At 34.0% G+C, this 17,143-nt stretch overlaps 1 protein-coding gene across 1 annotated transcript in view; it reads left to right on the forward strand.

Annotated features, from left to right (window-relative positions):
• Positions 1-12,023, forward strand: part of LOC129220802 (GTP-binding protein REM 1-like) — a 91,680-nt gene extending 79,657 nt beyond the window's left edge. The window contains exons 3-4 of the mRNA XM_054855232.1: positions 8,368-8,593; positions 11,782-12,023. Of these exons, the coding sequence (XP_054711207.1) occupies positions 8,368-8,593; positions 11,782-12,023 (468 nt within the window). The remainder of the gene's footprint in view (positions 1-8,367; positions 8,594-11,781) is intronic.
• Positions 12,024-17,143: the final 5,120 nt, after the last annotated feature.

The raw sequence follows: 17,143 nt of genomic DNA on the forward strand, positions 1-17,143 counted from the left end.
AAAAACTTAGTTTGAGAACGTCGTGATCGAAAACAGTGAATGCCATTTTATTTCCGCATCAAATAATTAAAGATTAAACCCATTGTTTCGAAAATTCGTTGCCTAACAACAGGAACATTAAAAGTAATCATAATGTAAATTTTGAATCAAGGCCTCTCTGGAGCAAGCATGATATTGATTGCTTTCTTAGGAGTTGCATCCTTATCCTTATACATAAAGGGGCTAATCTCTGTCCGGATGTCCGGGGTAAATTTCAAAACTACCGGAGGGATTTTAACCATTTTTTCACCATAGATACCTACATAATCGGGGAACAACCTAGGCTATAATTTACTGTTAAAAAACTTAGTTTGAGAACGTCGTGATCGAAAACAGTGAATGCCATTTTATTTCCGCATCAAATAATCAAAGATTAAACCCATTGTTTCGAAAATTCGTTGCCTAACAACAGGAACATTAAAAGTAATCATAATGTAAATTTTGAATCAAGGCCTCTGTGGGGCAAGCATGATATTTATTGCTTTCTTAGGAGTTGCATCCTTATCTTTACACATAAAGGGCTAATCTCTGTCCGGATGTCCGGGGTAAACTTCAAAACTACTAGAGGGATTTAAACCATTTTTTCACCATAGACAGCTGCATAATCGGGGAACAACTTAGGCTATAATTTATTTCTAAAAAACTTAGTTTAAAAACGTCGTGATCGAAAACAGTACACGTCAAATAATTTCCATATCAAATAATTAAAGATTAAACCCATTGTTTCGAAAATTCGTTGCCTAACAACAGGAACATTAAAAGTAATCATAATGTAAATTTTGAATCAGGGCTTCTCCGGAGCAAGCATGATATTTATTGCTTTCTTAGGAGTTGCATCCTTATCTTTATACATAAAGGGCTAATCGGTGTCCGGATGTCCGGGGTAAACTTCAAAACTACTGGAGGGATTTCAACCATTTTTTTACCATAGATACCTACATAAACAGGGAACAACTTAGGCTATAATTTACTGCTAAAAAACTTAGTTTAAGAACGTCGTGATCGAAAACAGTAAATGTCATGTAATTTCCACATCAAATGATTAAAAATTAAACCCATTCAGTAAATTACCGCCCATTAGCCAGGGCTAAAGCAGAAATACATGAACTACACCGCCATCTCAGTCATTTCCAGCCGAGGACTGCAGTTTCGTGCTTATTAGCATTCATCAACCCGGCATAGGAAAGTGACTGAGCTGGAAATGGAAAACCTCTTATGGAAGCCAAGAGGGCCAAACAAACTGGTAGCTAATGTGGACGGTTTTTAACCATTTTTTCACCATAGATAGATACATAATCGGGGAACAACTTAGGCTGTAATTTATTCCTTAAAAACTTAGTTGTAAAAAGTTATGGTGGAAAACAGTAAATTTCGTATCATTTCCCCATTAAATAATTAAGTTCGCAACTCCAATAAATTATAGGGGGCGCAGCAGCCACTGTCTAATGGCGGATGAAAAAAGGTGAAACAAACAAATGCCATAACTTATAACTTGCTTTGACGTTTAGTGAATGACAGTACTTTTTCATCGTATTTGTGCGAAGCTTTCTTTTTTATTCTTCTAAAATTCTATTAAACCACAAACTGCTTTAAGCCGGAAATTTACCCCAAAGAAAACTCGTGGAATGGAATTTTTTACCTTTTTTTTAGTATTGGTAATCACCGCAAGGTAGCGTATTCGAACTTTGAAGTTGCGAATATAAAACCCCGTTGTTACAAAAACTCGTTGCCTAACAACAGCAATTATAAAAGTAATCATAATGAAAATTTTGAATCAAGGCTTCTCCGGAGCAGACTTGAGTTTAAAGTCGTTTAAACTTTGAAAACTCTACTTTTTGCATCCTTAAAGAAACATAGTAGAGAGTTTTTTTTTTTGAGTGTGTACTATTTAATTAAATGAAGCGCATTGTTTTTTCAGTGATTTTTGTTTTTGTTAGTTCATATTTTGGAAATTCTTCAAACTTTTATATGCTTAAATTCGTGCTTTCGTTTCTAAATGAATATTCGTTCCTTCTTTATACTTATTGCTATTTTACTTTAATGGGTAAGGAAGAAGCTCGATTTTTAATCACGTCAAAGTGATATGTTTTGAGTTCTTTCAGTTAAAACAGAAAACGAAAGGAAGTAGCGATTGTTTCTTACATTTCTTTCTGACCCAGGCAACGCCGGGTATTTTTGCTAGTAGCAAATAAAGTACCTGACATTGTTTTTAATAATGTAAAGCTTTTAGAGGATTTTCAATGTTTCCTCTTAATTCTACAGTTGCGACTCAGTCGGTTTTTTTTTTTTCTTTTTCGAATTTTTAATTTTATCGTTGCTTGTTTTATTTTAATATTTTCCGTTTAATATTTTCTGCTTTTAAATAATTGTGAGAGTAATACGCATTAAACAAGTAATCATTTTAGTTTGATATACTAGAATGGTAAATTAAGTTTATTGCATCAAATTGATAGAAAATTTAATTATAAAAGATTGATCTTACTTAGTAAGACAATAATAGTAATCAACACCAAACTTGTTTCTTACCTTTTGTTCCCTTAGTCGGGTATTATCAAATTTATTTAAAACCCTGGCCAAAAAAGAGAAAAAGGTTAAAATCGAGTAACCTCTGCGTAAAATGTAACCTGTATTACTCGGACTGTAATAACGAATCGATTGACACCATATTCATGAAAATCGAATAAGTAGTTTAGGCACTACGGTGGAACATACGTAAATACAAATATACATAGACTGCTAAAAAATTGTAACTCTTCCTTTTGGCTTTGCCGTAGTCGGATAAAAAAGATACTTTTTAGAAATTAAAAGTAATTTCATAAAGATACTATTACGAAATTAATCTCAAAAATATTTCAGGTGACAACTTAAAGAGTAAAGGTTATCTGTTAAAAATAAACATTGGATAGATAGAAAGAAACTCTTTTACCACACTTGTGGTAAATTTCCGAAACCAAACTGTTGATAAGTGAAGATGAGGAACTAACTTAAAGAAGACATTCTGAGAGTTAGGCGTGCTTCGTGCAGCTATGTAGACATCGTCATTCTTCGAAGATGACACTGGAAAAAAAGTTGTTTTCTAAACTTTAGGAGTCTTACATTTTCCTCTCCAGCAGGTCAACAAATGCGAAGTAACTGCTTTCAACTAGTTTTACTTTTCATGTGGGAACGTCAGTAATAACGTTTATTTATGAATTTTACTTAACCAGCTATTTTTGATGAGCAGTTTAGGCGTTTCTAATACAGTGGACGCTGGTTAATTGAATCAGTGGATAATTGAATCAACTGCTTTAATGAATCAAATTGTCAAAAACAGAACAAAACCTAGCTTTGTTGAATTAGCTGCTTCATTGAATCAGCCGTCAATCAGTCCATGAAATCAAAACTATTTAGAACAAACGTGATTCATATAAGCGGCGGCCACTGTATTTTCCCCACAAACATGGTACTCTGGACTCCGGAGTAAATGGAAACAAATAAGTTTTTCTTTCTTCCTATTGTTTGGAGGATTAAATTTTTGGTGTAAATTAAATAGTTTTTTGCACCACGAGAGTGACATATTTTGCGCCAAAAGAGTGACATTAATTTTGCACAAGGAGCGTGACTTTCTTCTGCGCCAGGAGAGTGACATTGTTTTGCGCAAAGAGAGTGAAATTTTTCTTGCACAAGACCTGTATGTGTTTTACATAAATTCAGGCCATAATTTAGTTTTTTTGCACGATTTTTCTGTTAAATGATTTGTGATTACATTAGAAAGAATCATCGGGTCGCACATGACCGACGACCACAGATTGAGCAGTGACGATGGTGCTGAACTTATCTAGCTTCTAAGCTGATTATGCATAGCGTGATTATCTGCCTACATCAACCTCAAGGAAAAATAAACGGAGTGTATAAATTTACACCACAGTCTCTTGTGTAGGAATAAACACTATGGGGTAAAGGGAAACATGATTTCATTCACTAATAAACAGTCATGAAGTCTAATTTTTCATACGCAGTTAATCTCAGAGAGTGTAGTCTTGGGTACAATGCATAAAATTTTATGTTTGAGTTCACCCAAAAGAAGGAGTTGAAATTGAAACGTTAAAACTCTGCTCCCCAAAGGACATGGCATACAAGGCGGATACAGTCCACTATTTGTGGGGGGTGGGGGGGGGGGGTGGCGGGATTACGCTGAAGAATGACCCCCCCTTCCCATGAACGAACTTGTAGTTTTGGGCATAAAACATTTCTGAAACTGCTTAAATGTTAATAAAAAGCACCAAATGGGCCAGGAATAAATCATAACTGTTACAAATTAATTTCATAAAGAATGAAAAGAAGTAGTATTTCAAAATATCAATTTAAAAAATAATTAATGAATTGACTACTGAATGAGACTACTGAAACTGTTTACATTTTATTCATAAAGTGTTTGAATATAATAAGGATGGATACTATGGTCGAAGGTTTAAGAGGAGTAATGACCCCCATGACCTTCCCCTTATATCCGCTACTGATTGCATATACAGTGGCTCCCAAAAGTGTTCGTACACCTACGACTTTCAGTGAAATAGGACCCTATCCATTGGTTCGAATTATTATTTCGGTATAGGTATTTAATTATAAGATCTATGATCAATTTTCAACAAAACTACGTGAAAATATTTTAAAAAATATTTAAACTTAATTTTTTAAAAATAAAAAACCAAAAAGTGCCGGAAATTTTATCTCACAAAAGTCTTTGTACACTTTAAAAATGTTAATATATTATTGAATAATCTAACTTTTTATTAAGTAATCATTTAGTAAAATGTTATGTAGTATCAACAACACCTTTTAAACGTCTGGGAATAGATTTCATTCTTTTTTCTTTCCTTTTTTTTGCGTAATTTCTGAGTAAGTGTTGTTCAACCACACTTCGAGTGTTACTATTTCTAGCTCTATTTTCGTTTCAAAGCCGTATTTTCTTAATCTATCCTCCAGATATCTCTAAATATGTTACATTAAATTCAAATCTGAAGATTGAAGGGGTATTTTCTAAATTTTAGGACAATTTTTGAGGCACTAGACGCAAATGTTGAAAGCCGTGTGCTTCTTATCGTTATCTTGATAAAAAAACAAAGTTGTTTCCGATAACCAAATTTTTGGATAAGAGTTTAAAATTGGTTTTTAAAATATTTAAATGAACAGCATGATTTATTATTTAACCAAAAAATTCCAAACTACCAAGTCCTGATGCTGATGCTGATATGCACTCTCGCACAAGAATCCCTTGACTTGTCCTGATAAACTGATCCAACTAAGTTCTTGATCAAGTTCCTCATTTTTTCTTCTATTGACAATTATACAACAATTCAACCAAAAATGTTGAATTAAATTTCATCTGTAAGTAAGACGTTATTGCAAAACGCTTTGGAGTTTATTTATCATTTATTTTGCGACAAAACGCGTAAGCTTTCCGTTTTTCGCACGAACAATTTCTTCGTTAAGAGTTCCCATTTAATCCAGTTAATCCGAGAACTTGGCGAACAATTTTAGGTGAAGATTAAATGTAAGTGTTTTCATTAAATTCTGCAACAACTGTTACATCACTCAAATGTGTTTTTTTTTTTTTTTTCATAAATTTTTTAACTGTAAATCTCCGATTAAGCTTTGTCAACTTTGCCGGTTGACCTTTTCTTGCCTTGTTTTCGGGCCGATTCTTTTCTTTAAAGCATTTTATCAAACACTTTACTATAGAATGGAATAAATTAACTAATTTAGAGACCTTTTAAACCAATTTACCTCCACCGTGAGGAAAAAATTCAAATTTCGAATGGTGTTTGTGGATTTGAATCATGAATTTATTCGAAAATATTTGAGTGCACGATGACTTTCGTGGCGTATTATTTCTCTGTCTCTTCGTTTTTGACCCATTTCAAAAAGAAGATTCGTCAATATTTTGGAAAAACTACAGGGTTTTATTTAGAATAACATAGGAATGATGTGAAAAAATATTGGATTTCATATTCGAATTCAGTTTCGCGTTATTTTGGTTTTACTAAAAAATTTTAAATTGTACGAACACTTTTGGGAGTCACTGTAAATGAGAAATCTATTAAAGTTAATTAATGTTAGAATAGAAAACAAAATATAATAATATAAGGCTGATTTACTTTCAAATCAGCTCAACGGACATCATTTTTATTGGTGATAACTATACAAGTCTGCCAATTTAAGAATGAAAACAGAAATGTAGTACCGAATGCTTTCAAACGAAAACAAAATCTTTTGGAAAAATTGAGTGGGCAGAACTTGAAATATTTTTTGTTTTTCCTGTAAAATTATAAAGAATAGATTGAGTTAGTTTTGATACTAAATGCTTCAATAAAAGGGTTAATTAATTTTTAATCTAGTTACTGATTATAAATTTAATTATGATATTTTAACCATTATTCATTTCAGACACGAACTTTTGTTGAGCTGAAGATAAGAACTACTTTATGCACTTAAATCACGTGCTTATACAAAGCACAGATCTATTCATTGCTGGGTATAAACCATAAAATGATACAAATTTTAAGTATTCAGCAGTACAAACGTTGAATGTGACTTCTTGTTGCAAAATCTTTGCTATCAGACTGTGAACATTTTTACGCATACTATGAGAAATTGTAATTCTTATGCATGTGAATTTTCAAGATTAAACTTTTAAGTTAAGGACATAATTACTATAGTACTGGGAAATTTTTAGTAGCTCGCGAGGCAAATAAATTCTTTGGAGTTACCGGAGTTAAGTAACGTCTGGCATTATTTGGATCCATGGAAGGAAATTAAGTTTCGAAAATGACCTAAAGCAACTAAGGAACTCTTTTCAAGTCTTTTGTCTGCGAATTTAATGTTATAAGTCCTTGTGTTTAATGTCGCAATGGTTTATTTCGCAGTTTGCTGCGTCGCATTCTATTTAATTTCCTTACGATTTTCGTTTTATGTCGTAATTATGTACTAAACGTGCCTATTACTTTTGCAATAATAAGGTATAACAAAAAACTGAGACTTGCAAAAGGTATAACTGAAAACATTAGGGTAATACACAATTCATCATAGTTTTGTGTAATTAAATTTATCTCTGACAGTGAATCTATCTATTTATATACGTATTTACTGATGTACGGACAGTTCTTAATTATACTTATTGCTATATTTATTCGTTAATAGTTGCGTTTGGGGATGGTATATGTGTAAAATCTTGTTAACTGTAAAAATTGTAGCAATTGACGGCATCTTTGTCTGACGTCACACCGTTATGGCAATTAAAAGAAAAACGAAGAAAACTCTAACAACCTTGCTTGATTTTATTAGTGATTTTATTAGCTGGATAAGCAAGAAGACTTAAAATTAACATTGATTTGGTCACAAAAAAATGAACAAAGAGTTGTTTTGGAATGTCTGATTGCCACTAAAATTGGAAGTGTAGTTAAAGACCCTAAACTGACACTACATACGAAATTTTTACCTTTTACGACTTTTTGCTTTTGAGTTACGCGAGCTACGTATAATACATTGCGTGGATAATACACGCACATGCAGACATCTTGAAAAAATCGCTACAAGTAATTCGGGATAGTTTAAGTGGATATTTTGCGTACCCTTACTTTCGTAACATTGGTGTCAGAACGCTTCAGCACTTCTTTCTTGAAATAATACTCACTAGTTTATTTTCCAGACTAGATTTCACATTTACATTAAGGCTTGATTGTATTTTTACTTCTCAATGAATCCCTTGCAAACGGAATTGTAACGGTATAATAAAAATTTAAAACTAAAACCATTCTTACATAACAGAAACTGTTCGCCTTCTATCTCTATGCCCGCCTTTCGATATACGTATCCTTTGCTTGCTTAGAACAGACCTTTATAGCCAAATATTCAACAGAAGCTGAAGAAGTTGTAAATATTGGCTTAAGCCTTCCTCACCTCTGAGTCTGAAATCGAAATCATCGTCTGCGACTCAGTACTCAGTGGAGCAACCAGGATTTATATTAAAGAATTAGGATGGTCAACATGAGCTTAAACTCGCTCCTTCAATATGCTTCTATTACGACACTACTATTTCTTATTGGCGTTCTGGTTCTGGCAAAATTAAGAATACACCTCAATATCGTTGGTACATATGTACGTACAGACTTGCAAAAAAGACTTGTTGAAATTCATTCAGGTAAAATGGTAATTAAGGTTGTAATTTGAGTGAAAAATGCTTCGTGATTACAGTACTGTCATTACCACGTACAAGGAAGTTTGTTTTTATTTATTTAAGATTTTACCTGCTGTTCTTTGATTCTCTAACTCTTCTTTTTTGTTCAACAGGTTCCAGCTGGTGAGTTCTGCTCCACGGATGCATTGGTTTTGGTGTACTCCGTGACGGATATGTCCAGCTTCAGGAAGGTGTGCCACTGCCTCAAAACACTGAAGGAGACCGCGAACAGGCAGCCCCGGTCTTCCCTGCCACTGGGGCCCGGTCTCAGGTCCAAAGCTGTCATCCTGGTGGGCAACAAAGCAGACTTGGCCAGAGTCCGGACAGTCTCTACTGACAGTGAGTTATCTGGAATTTTTCCTTTTTCAGACAGTAAGAAAAATAAGTCGTTCTACAAAGGAGCAATTCCACGGTAACAGGGATATACAAAAAACATCCTGGAAGGTAAAGTAAGAAATAACAGCGTCAAAAAGCACAAATTGCAGATTACTGCAGACACATGTTTCGGCGTTACGCCTTTTTCAATGCAAAAAATGAGCTTGTGCATGAAAAGCCATCCGTCAAAAGCCAAGAGGCAAATAAGCAAATAGCTTAAAAGATAAAAACAGCGGATTAACCAAATACCAATGAGAAAATTATAAAGCATTGTCCAATTGAATTCTTTTCTTTCTGTTTTATCGTACCGCTGGAGCCATTAAACTTAGGAGTTTTCATTCTTTCCAATGTTTAAATACTGAGCATTTCAATTGGTTTTAACTGGAGCTAAATTATATTTCTATTTGCTAAAAATTATGCTTGCCTAAAAATATGTTTTTATGAATACGTTGATTTCATATTAATTTATATAAATAATTTGCAATTTATATAAACGTTTAGCTCAGTAGAATGTACGTTTTGAGTTTCCTTTCAAAATCATTAGTCCTTTTTCATACCATCACCTGTTTTACAACTTTTTCTAATGGATTTGACTTTGGGACCAAGTAGCCCCAGTGCGGGACTACTTGAACCCAATTTCTGAAAATAGAAAAAAAATATTAAGAGTTAAAATTGATGTTTAATAAATTTTTAAGGTGGTAGCAGAACAACTGAAAAGAGGTAAAAACCAGGTTATCAGTCCACATTATGGGTTTTACCAAAAGTTCAGTGTAAAAATAGCAAAAAATAGGACATTTCGGCTCCAAGTAGCCCCACTTTACAGTAACGTATTGATTTTCCGATTTGCTCGAAGCCTTGGTCCGCTACTAACTGGTAACTAGAATCATAAAACATGTTCTACCCTACATTAGAGGTTATCTGTGCTGATTATTGGAATGTGGTCAGCACGGCTGGTTTTAGTAATTAGCACGCCTTTTGAAGAACAATCTGAACCCTGACTTTTGGAAGCATTGCTCATTTTGGAAATATTCCTCAGGACTGTTCCAGTCAAATATCAAGTCATTCTGAAGATTAGTTTTCAAATTCAAGCATTTAGGAATAGGTACTTTAATTGTAATCAGCACGTATATATATATATATATATATATATATATATATATATATATATATATATATATATATATATATATATATATATATATATATATATATCGGGTGAGTGCAAAAGTTCGTGCGGAGTTTATGAAAGAAAGTCATACAGTGATTAGGCAAGCAAAACTATTTATTCAATCAATAGTATATTCTCCATCGTTGTCTATAATCTTCTTCCAACGTTCTGGCAGCATACGGATGCACCGATCATAAAAACTGCGTGGTTTAGATTCGAAGAACGAAGACACGACGTTTTGTAAGGCATACAAAGAGTCAAGTTTTTTTCCATTTAAATGATTTTGCAATGACCGGAATAAGTGATAATCCGATGGTGCGATATCAGGAGAATACGACGGATGAGTTAGGACATCCCATTTCAGGCTGTTCAGTCTGCCTAGCGTCTGTCTTGAAACGTGTGGTCTAGCGTTATCTTGATGAAAGACTACGCCTTTGCGATTTGACAAACTTGGACGTTTCTGTGTGATTTCTCGTTTCAGATTAGTTAATTGACGACAGTACTTGTCCGAATCAATCGTTTGGCCGGCGGGGAGAAACTCAAAATAAATTATACCCTTGCAATCCCACCAAACACAGAGCATCACCTTCATCGGGTGCAAACTGGCCTTTGCCATTACGTCACCACGTTCACCTGCCTGTTTCCATGTGCGTTTGCGCTGAACGTTGTTGTATAGGACCCATTTTTCATCGCCCGTCACTAATCGATCCGAAAACGGCTCGTTTTTGAGCCGCTCGAGTAAAGATTAGGCAGCAAAAACTCGCTGGATTTTGATGCTCTCGGTCAACAAATGGGGCACCCATATATCGAGCTTTAAATCAAATCCGATTTTTTTTAACGCCGAAAAGCGGTTGATTGGTCAACCTTAAGTGCTGTAGCAACTTCCTCTGTTGAAATTCGCGGAGTATTCTGAACTAAAGAACGCAAAAAGTCGTCATCAATGTCGGAAGGTCGACCTGAGCGTGGCTCGTCTTCCAGCTTAAAATCTCCGCAACGAAATTTTGCACACCATTTTTCCACAGTTCGTTTAGCTGGTGCTTGATCTTGATAAACGTCTTGAATGTTTTTTACGGCTACTGCAACGTTTATTCTCTTCCGAAACTCGTAAAGCATAACATGCCGTAAATGCACTTTATCAACACTCATTTTAAAAGTAATCTTTCTCGAAGCAGTTTGTATCTGCACAAATTATTTTGATTGGAATGAAAGCTGCACACGTCACCTTTCCAACGATCTGACTTACGTAGATAGTGGTGTTAATGACAACACGTTACGCTCGTTCTAACGCCATCTATTGCAACTCCGCACGAACTTTTGCGTTCACCCAATATATATATATATATATATATATATATATATATATATATATATATGTATGTATATATATGCGAGGGTGAATCCAAAAGTATGGTTCCCATCAATTTTACAAATATACAACACTGTGTATTCTCATTGAAATTTATATCGTTGGAAAGAAAAAAAAACCTTTTTCTATTTTATACATAATCACCATCTTTATCTGCATTTTTGTAGACGGTGCTCTAACTTCTGTATCTAGTGCCACAGAATTCCACCACCAACCCTTTGAGGAAGCGCTTCACCCTTTTTTTGACCACGTCGTCGCTCCGGAAGCGTTGGCCCCTCAAAGTGTTCCTTAAACTTAGGAAACAAGTGGTAATCACTAGACTCGAGTTTCTAACTGCAATCAAGAACGGAGGGGTTTGTTGACTGTCATGTACCACTCTGGCGGTGGAATCCTGTGACACTCAATACAGAAGTTAGGGCACTGTCGACAATAATGCACAGAAAAAAATGGTGATTATATATAAAAATAGATAACCGTTTTTTCTTTCCAACGATGTAAATTGCATTGAGAATAGACAGCGCTGTATATTTGTAAAATTGATGGGAACTTTACTTTTGGATCGACCCTCGTATAAGGCATTCAATTACATCTAATTACCTTTCTCTCTAATTGCTACAGAGGGTCGCAGCATAGCCAGTCACTACGACGTGAAGTTCATCGAGACTTCCGTGGTGATCCACCACAATGTGGATGAGCTCCTCGTGGGTGTGCTCAGCCAGATCCGGCTCAAGGCCCGGCAGGCTGCCGTCCTGTCCTGCAGGCACCACGCGCGCTTCACCACCAGGGCCCGGAGCCTGTGGCGCAGTCTGCTGCAGCGGTGCGAACTCAGGTTCAGGTCCTGTGACAACCTTCACCTGTGACCTCGGCATATACACCCCAAGAACCTGTCCACAATTGTTTGTTTTTGTACATATAACGTATTTGCGTATATGTAACTATACTTGTGCTTGAAACCGAAAATCCATCAAATGTCAAAGAGATTACTTAAAGAAGGATGGGGATGGGGGGGGGGGGGTAACTACATGATCTATTAAACAAGCACAGTTTTGTAAGAGAGTGGACAAAATTAAAATGCAAGCTATTTTATTTAATACTTTGAAAATTCAATATTGAAAATTGAAGTATAAAAAACTGCAATATAAAGTACAGTTTAAATAAACATAATAAATGTAAAATCAAAAATTAACATTTGATGAACAATGAATTTATTATATTTTCAGAACGAGGAATAACGATCAATGGCTTACAACTCCTTTATAATTAAGTCAACAAAATGAGAAAGCGGTTTAAATCGGAACATGCACCCCCCCCCCATAAAAAAAAAGAAAAACAATAGCAAATCAATAGCCGGTACAAAATGCCTCAAACTTTTCGGAACTCATTGTTTATGAGAAAAATAGAGGAAATTATGTTTTCAGTAATTATTGTTATTATTTTTTTAAACTTCAATTATTTTTGACTGCGTCAGCTTATATTATACAATTATAGGGAAAGTTTTAAAATTGCGTTAACACTATTTCCTTATTGTATTAAATTTATTTCTTAATTTTTTTCAGCAGAATATTGCAGTTTCATGTTGTATACAATCTGTGCACACATACATATGCTTATGTGTGAAACAATATTAATTTGAATAATCCGCGTGCACTCAACTAACACCTGATAAGTAGTCGAATATTAACATACAATTTAGCTGTAAATTATTTTAGATACTGGCGTAATACTTGATTAATGCTGCGAGGATACCTACTTTAGAGCACATTCTAATGTGCTTCATAATTTATCCACGACGTAACCTGCGGAGACGTGATATGCCATGCTCAAATGACACGGTTTACAGATGGTCCCTAGTGTAACACGGTTAATTCGTTCCGTGTAGTATCGAAACCGTGTTATACGAGACTTTTTTTAAGAATAACTTTTTAACTTTTTTTTCACTAATTAATCATATACATAGTAAAAACCTTGTCAGTATGTATCGTGTTGTATCGAAACCGTGTTTCGTGTTTTATTGAAATCGTGTTATACGAGACTTAGAAATAATGTGAATCAAGAGATGTTTACCGTGTCATATTGAAACCAATTTTCATAAAAACAGAGTAAAGACTTTTTTGAGTTTTCAAACATTAACAGAATGTATTAAACAAAAATGAAATTCCATCTTTTTTCAAGATAACATTCGTGTTACATCAAAAGCATGAAGTATTAAATTTGAAGTTTCGTACCATGTAATATCGAAACCGTGTTCTATAAGTACCGTGTTATACGAAGAACGCCTGTACACAAGTTTATATAAAAGCAATTCCTGTTTTATTTAAATTGTATGAAATATGAAAAGACAAACAAGTTGGAATTCTCTGTTATCATATCAAAAAGCGAAGACTTTGTAGATAAATAATGCATACTTCTGATCTCTCCCGGGAGAAAGAAATAGCGGGAGAAATCAATTGCATGCGATTGATTGATTCACCCAAGGTCAGGAATCACATGTGGAGTAAATGTTTGCTTTCAGAGATTGGGAGACTTTTCCCCAGAAAAGTCTAATAGTTTATGGATAAATCGAAAAGTAAATTAGTTTTTCATTGAGTGATCTTGCAACTAAATAAGGCTATGAGTAGCAAAGGGATGTAAGTAAACCTTTTAAAGTTTCAAGTAAAAGGCGTGTAAATTTTTAACTCTAATTTGGTATATTCAGTAAATTATCACCCATTTGCCCGAATATACCTGCCTTGCCTTCAATCTTTGAGTTGAACCGAACCATTGCTTCGGTCACTCGCCTGGTCTGTGCTAATGCTTTATTAGCTACCAGTTTGTTTGGCACTCTTGGCTTCCTTAAGAGATTTTCTATCTCTAGCTCAGTCACTTTCCTATGCCGGGCTGATGAGTACTAATAAGTACGAAACTGCAGTCCTTGGCTGGAAATGACTGAGCTGGCGGTGTATTTCATCTGATTTGGTGCTTCTTCAAAATATTTTATAAAAATCTTGCTGTATAACAGCACCGACCATGGCCATAACAACTGCTGTGGACAGGTAAACTGCAACGTTTTCATTTTTCATTTTTGTCATTTAATGTATGTTAGCTTCATTGTGCAAGCTTGTTTATTTAGTTTGTGCTGAAAAAAAAAATAGCTTTGGAAGAAAACGACTAATTCCAACATTTCCCTATTGTTAGAGTATTGAATCCAAAACAAATTTCTGCAAATATCTTAAAAACTCATTTCTTCAGGTATTGTCATTTTCCTGCCCACGCCAGATAAGTATTATATCTTGCTTCAAATGTTATGAGAGGTATGCCTACCGTTTGTAAAAGTTATCTTCAAAATTTTCATTTTGGCACTTACAACTCTTTGCTTTCCATGTGCTTCAAGTATAAAATAGTATTCAAATAGAAATTCCCGCTGCGAAAAAACGTTGTTGGTGGAAGTTTTATATAATCGAAAGATTTCATACGCCTTCTGATCACAAAGCTTCGAAATTTTTTGCTTTCTTGCAATGTTGTTGGTTTTTTTGCTGTTCGTTTAAAACAGCCAAACGGTTCATTAATATGAGCATGTTGTACACTTTAAAAGTCTAAACATAAGCATTGATTATATTTTAATACTTCTGTAAACAGTGAAGAGGTGAAACTATATTTTTACACGAAGGTAAACAATTTCTTTAATTTTATTTAAACCTTAAATACCTGACTTTTTAAAGAAACTTTTTTAAACATTTAGCTATTGATTCTTGTTTAAGCCATTGGCTTTTAATTCTTGTTAAAATGATGGGGAAAAGGCTAAAAAAAGTCATAGGTGAAATAAAGATGGTTTATGGTTATTGAAAACCATTTGGAAGCACTGTAATGGATCATTTTCATATTCTCAAGATATCAGACATTTTAAAACATTGATAAATATTGTAAAAATGCTTTCCTATTCAAATAGTAAGTTTTTATTCTTCGTAGAATAACAAAACGTAGGCATTTTCAAGCACACAAAACTAAGCAAAACGAACGTGATGCAAATGCGGAAAAACAATATAACTTTTTTTTACATCATAATTGATGGCACTATTTTCCAGTTAAAAATTGGTTTCATAGTATATTCAGGGCGTTTTATTAGTTATTGAAAACAACGGAGCTTCAGTTTGTTTGCATAGTGTTTTATAAGACTTAATTGGGTACGTTCTTGGCATTAGGCGGTTTTTAAGAGTTAAATGTGTAACAACATAAAACAAGTAACAGTAAAATTAACAAATATGTGCTAATTTATATATATGTCAATATATATTATGTGTTAGTTTATATAAAATGTTCTCAGGGGCGATTCTCGAAAAAATGTCCCGTGCGTAACACTAAGTTTTTTATTTTTTCCAGCTAACCAACGCCTTTAAAAAATACTGCTGTTGGGGAATAATACATGTTTTAATATACTATCAAAGCATAGCAGTTAATCCCATAATTAATTAATAGTTTTAGTTATACTTGAATAAAATAAAAAACTTGGCGTTACGCACGGGACATTTTTTCGAGAATCCCCTCAGGCCTTTGTTTGAAAGCCAATAACTTGAGATGAAATCTTACATATTATGGGGAACGTTCATAGTTTATGTCTCATTTCATCTCGAAATTTTATGTATAGTATGGCTCTGATATCAATACGCTTGACTTTTGAAAAGTTAATTTGTGTTTTGGCTAATCAGAGAAGTTTTTTTTCCATTGATGCTACGTCAATAACCGTTATGGAGAATTCAAGCTGGTTTCCATCATATTTATTTTAATAAATATAATCATTTAACCCTTCCCTCAACGGAAGTCATATTATCAGAACCAGACAGTTACTTTATTAAAACTTAAACAGAGTTTTGTGGATTAAATTTTCATATTTACTTAAATAACAATGTGACACCACAAAAAACTTCATATGTAACTGTGAACCCAGTCTTGCTGAAGTGAACTTTTGTGAAATTCAGCTTCTGTGCTTCAGGTTTGGAACACAACCCTATGTACACATGCAGTTGAACATAAAAACTTCAGTTATTGTTGATTCCAAGACTTCACTGAAGGTTATTAAATGAATTATTGCTGTAAAATTTGTCATTTCATATTAATGTGAACTATGTATTTTGCCTCTAAATGTATGTGCTGAAATGTATTCATGTCATGATTCATACAACGTTTCACCCATTTTAAATGATGTAAAAAAGTTACGTTTCACCCTTTATAAATCATGTATTTCCGGGATTTCGTTCCCCTTTTGCGATTTCTAAGGAAATTACTTTTGTACTTGAACCTTTAAGAATAGTGGTGCATTAACATGCCTCGATACATGAATCTATGGTGCTGAAATTTGTGAATATTTTAACTTTTTTATTCTAAAAAGAAAGAATTCACTGTTGAGAAATGGCACGTATTTATTTTAGGATTAGAAACTAGTTATAATAGTTCTATTGGAAAGAGATTAAAAGTTTAAAACTTAGAGATATTTAGCTTTTGGAATCGTTCCTGGAAATTTGAGCTTGGTGACGCGTATCGATGAGCTTACGGAATAGATGTATATGAATTCCCGTTGTAAATTTCAAATATTTTGAAGTTTTGATGTATAAAGTTTTAACATATCGAAATCGTAATGTATTAAAACATTTTTCATATGAAATAATATATGTGATTATGAAACGTCTGATTGGTAACTTCAACTTAAAATGAAAAATAACTTCAATAGAAGCAAATAGAGTCTGCCCACGGCTGCCATGGACTTGGCAAACGTCCAGTTTAGACGAGTCTATCTGAATGAGAGAGGGAAAAGTAAAGATTAGATGCTCGTGGTTAGCTCAGTTTAATGTGACTCTGATTAATTTAGAGGTTCACAAACACCTGCAAAAGCTGGCATCCCTGAAAGCTAATGCGTCCATTTCCGCCTGTAAACCAGATGTTTGCCTTTGCATCTGATCGGTGGTCAGACAGTACTTAATTATTTTTTTCTGAGAATTATTATTTAAAT

Source organism: Uloborus diversus, chromosome 4, assembly GCF_026930045.1.
Source record: "Uloborus diversus isolate 005 chromosome 4, Udiv.v.3.1, whole genome shotgun sequence".
Lineage (NCBI taxonomy): Eukaryota > Metazoa > Arthropoda > Arachnida > Araneae > Uloboridae > Uloborus > Uloborus diversus.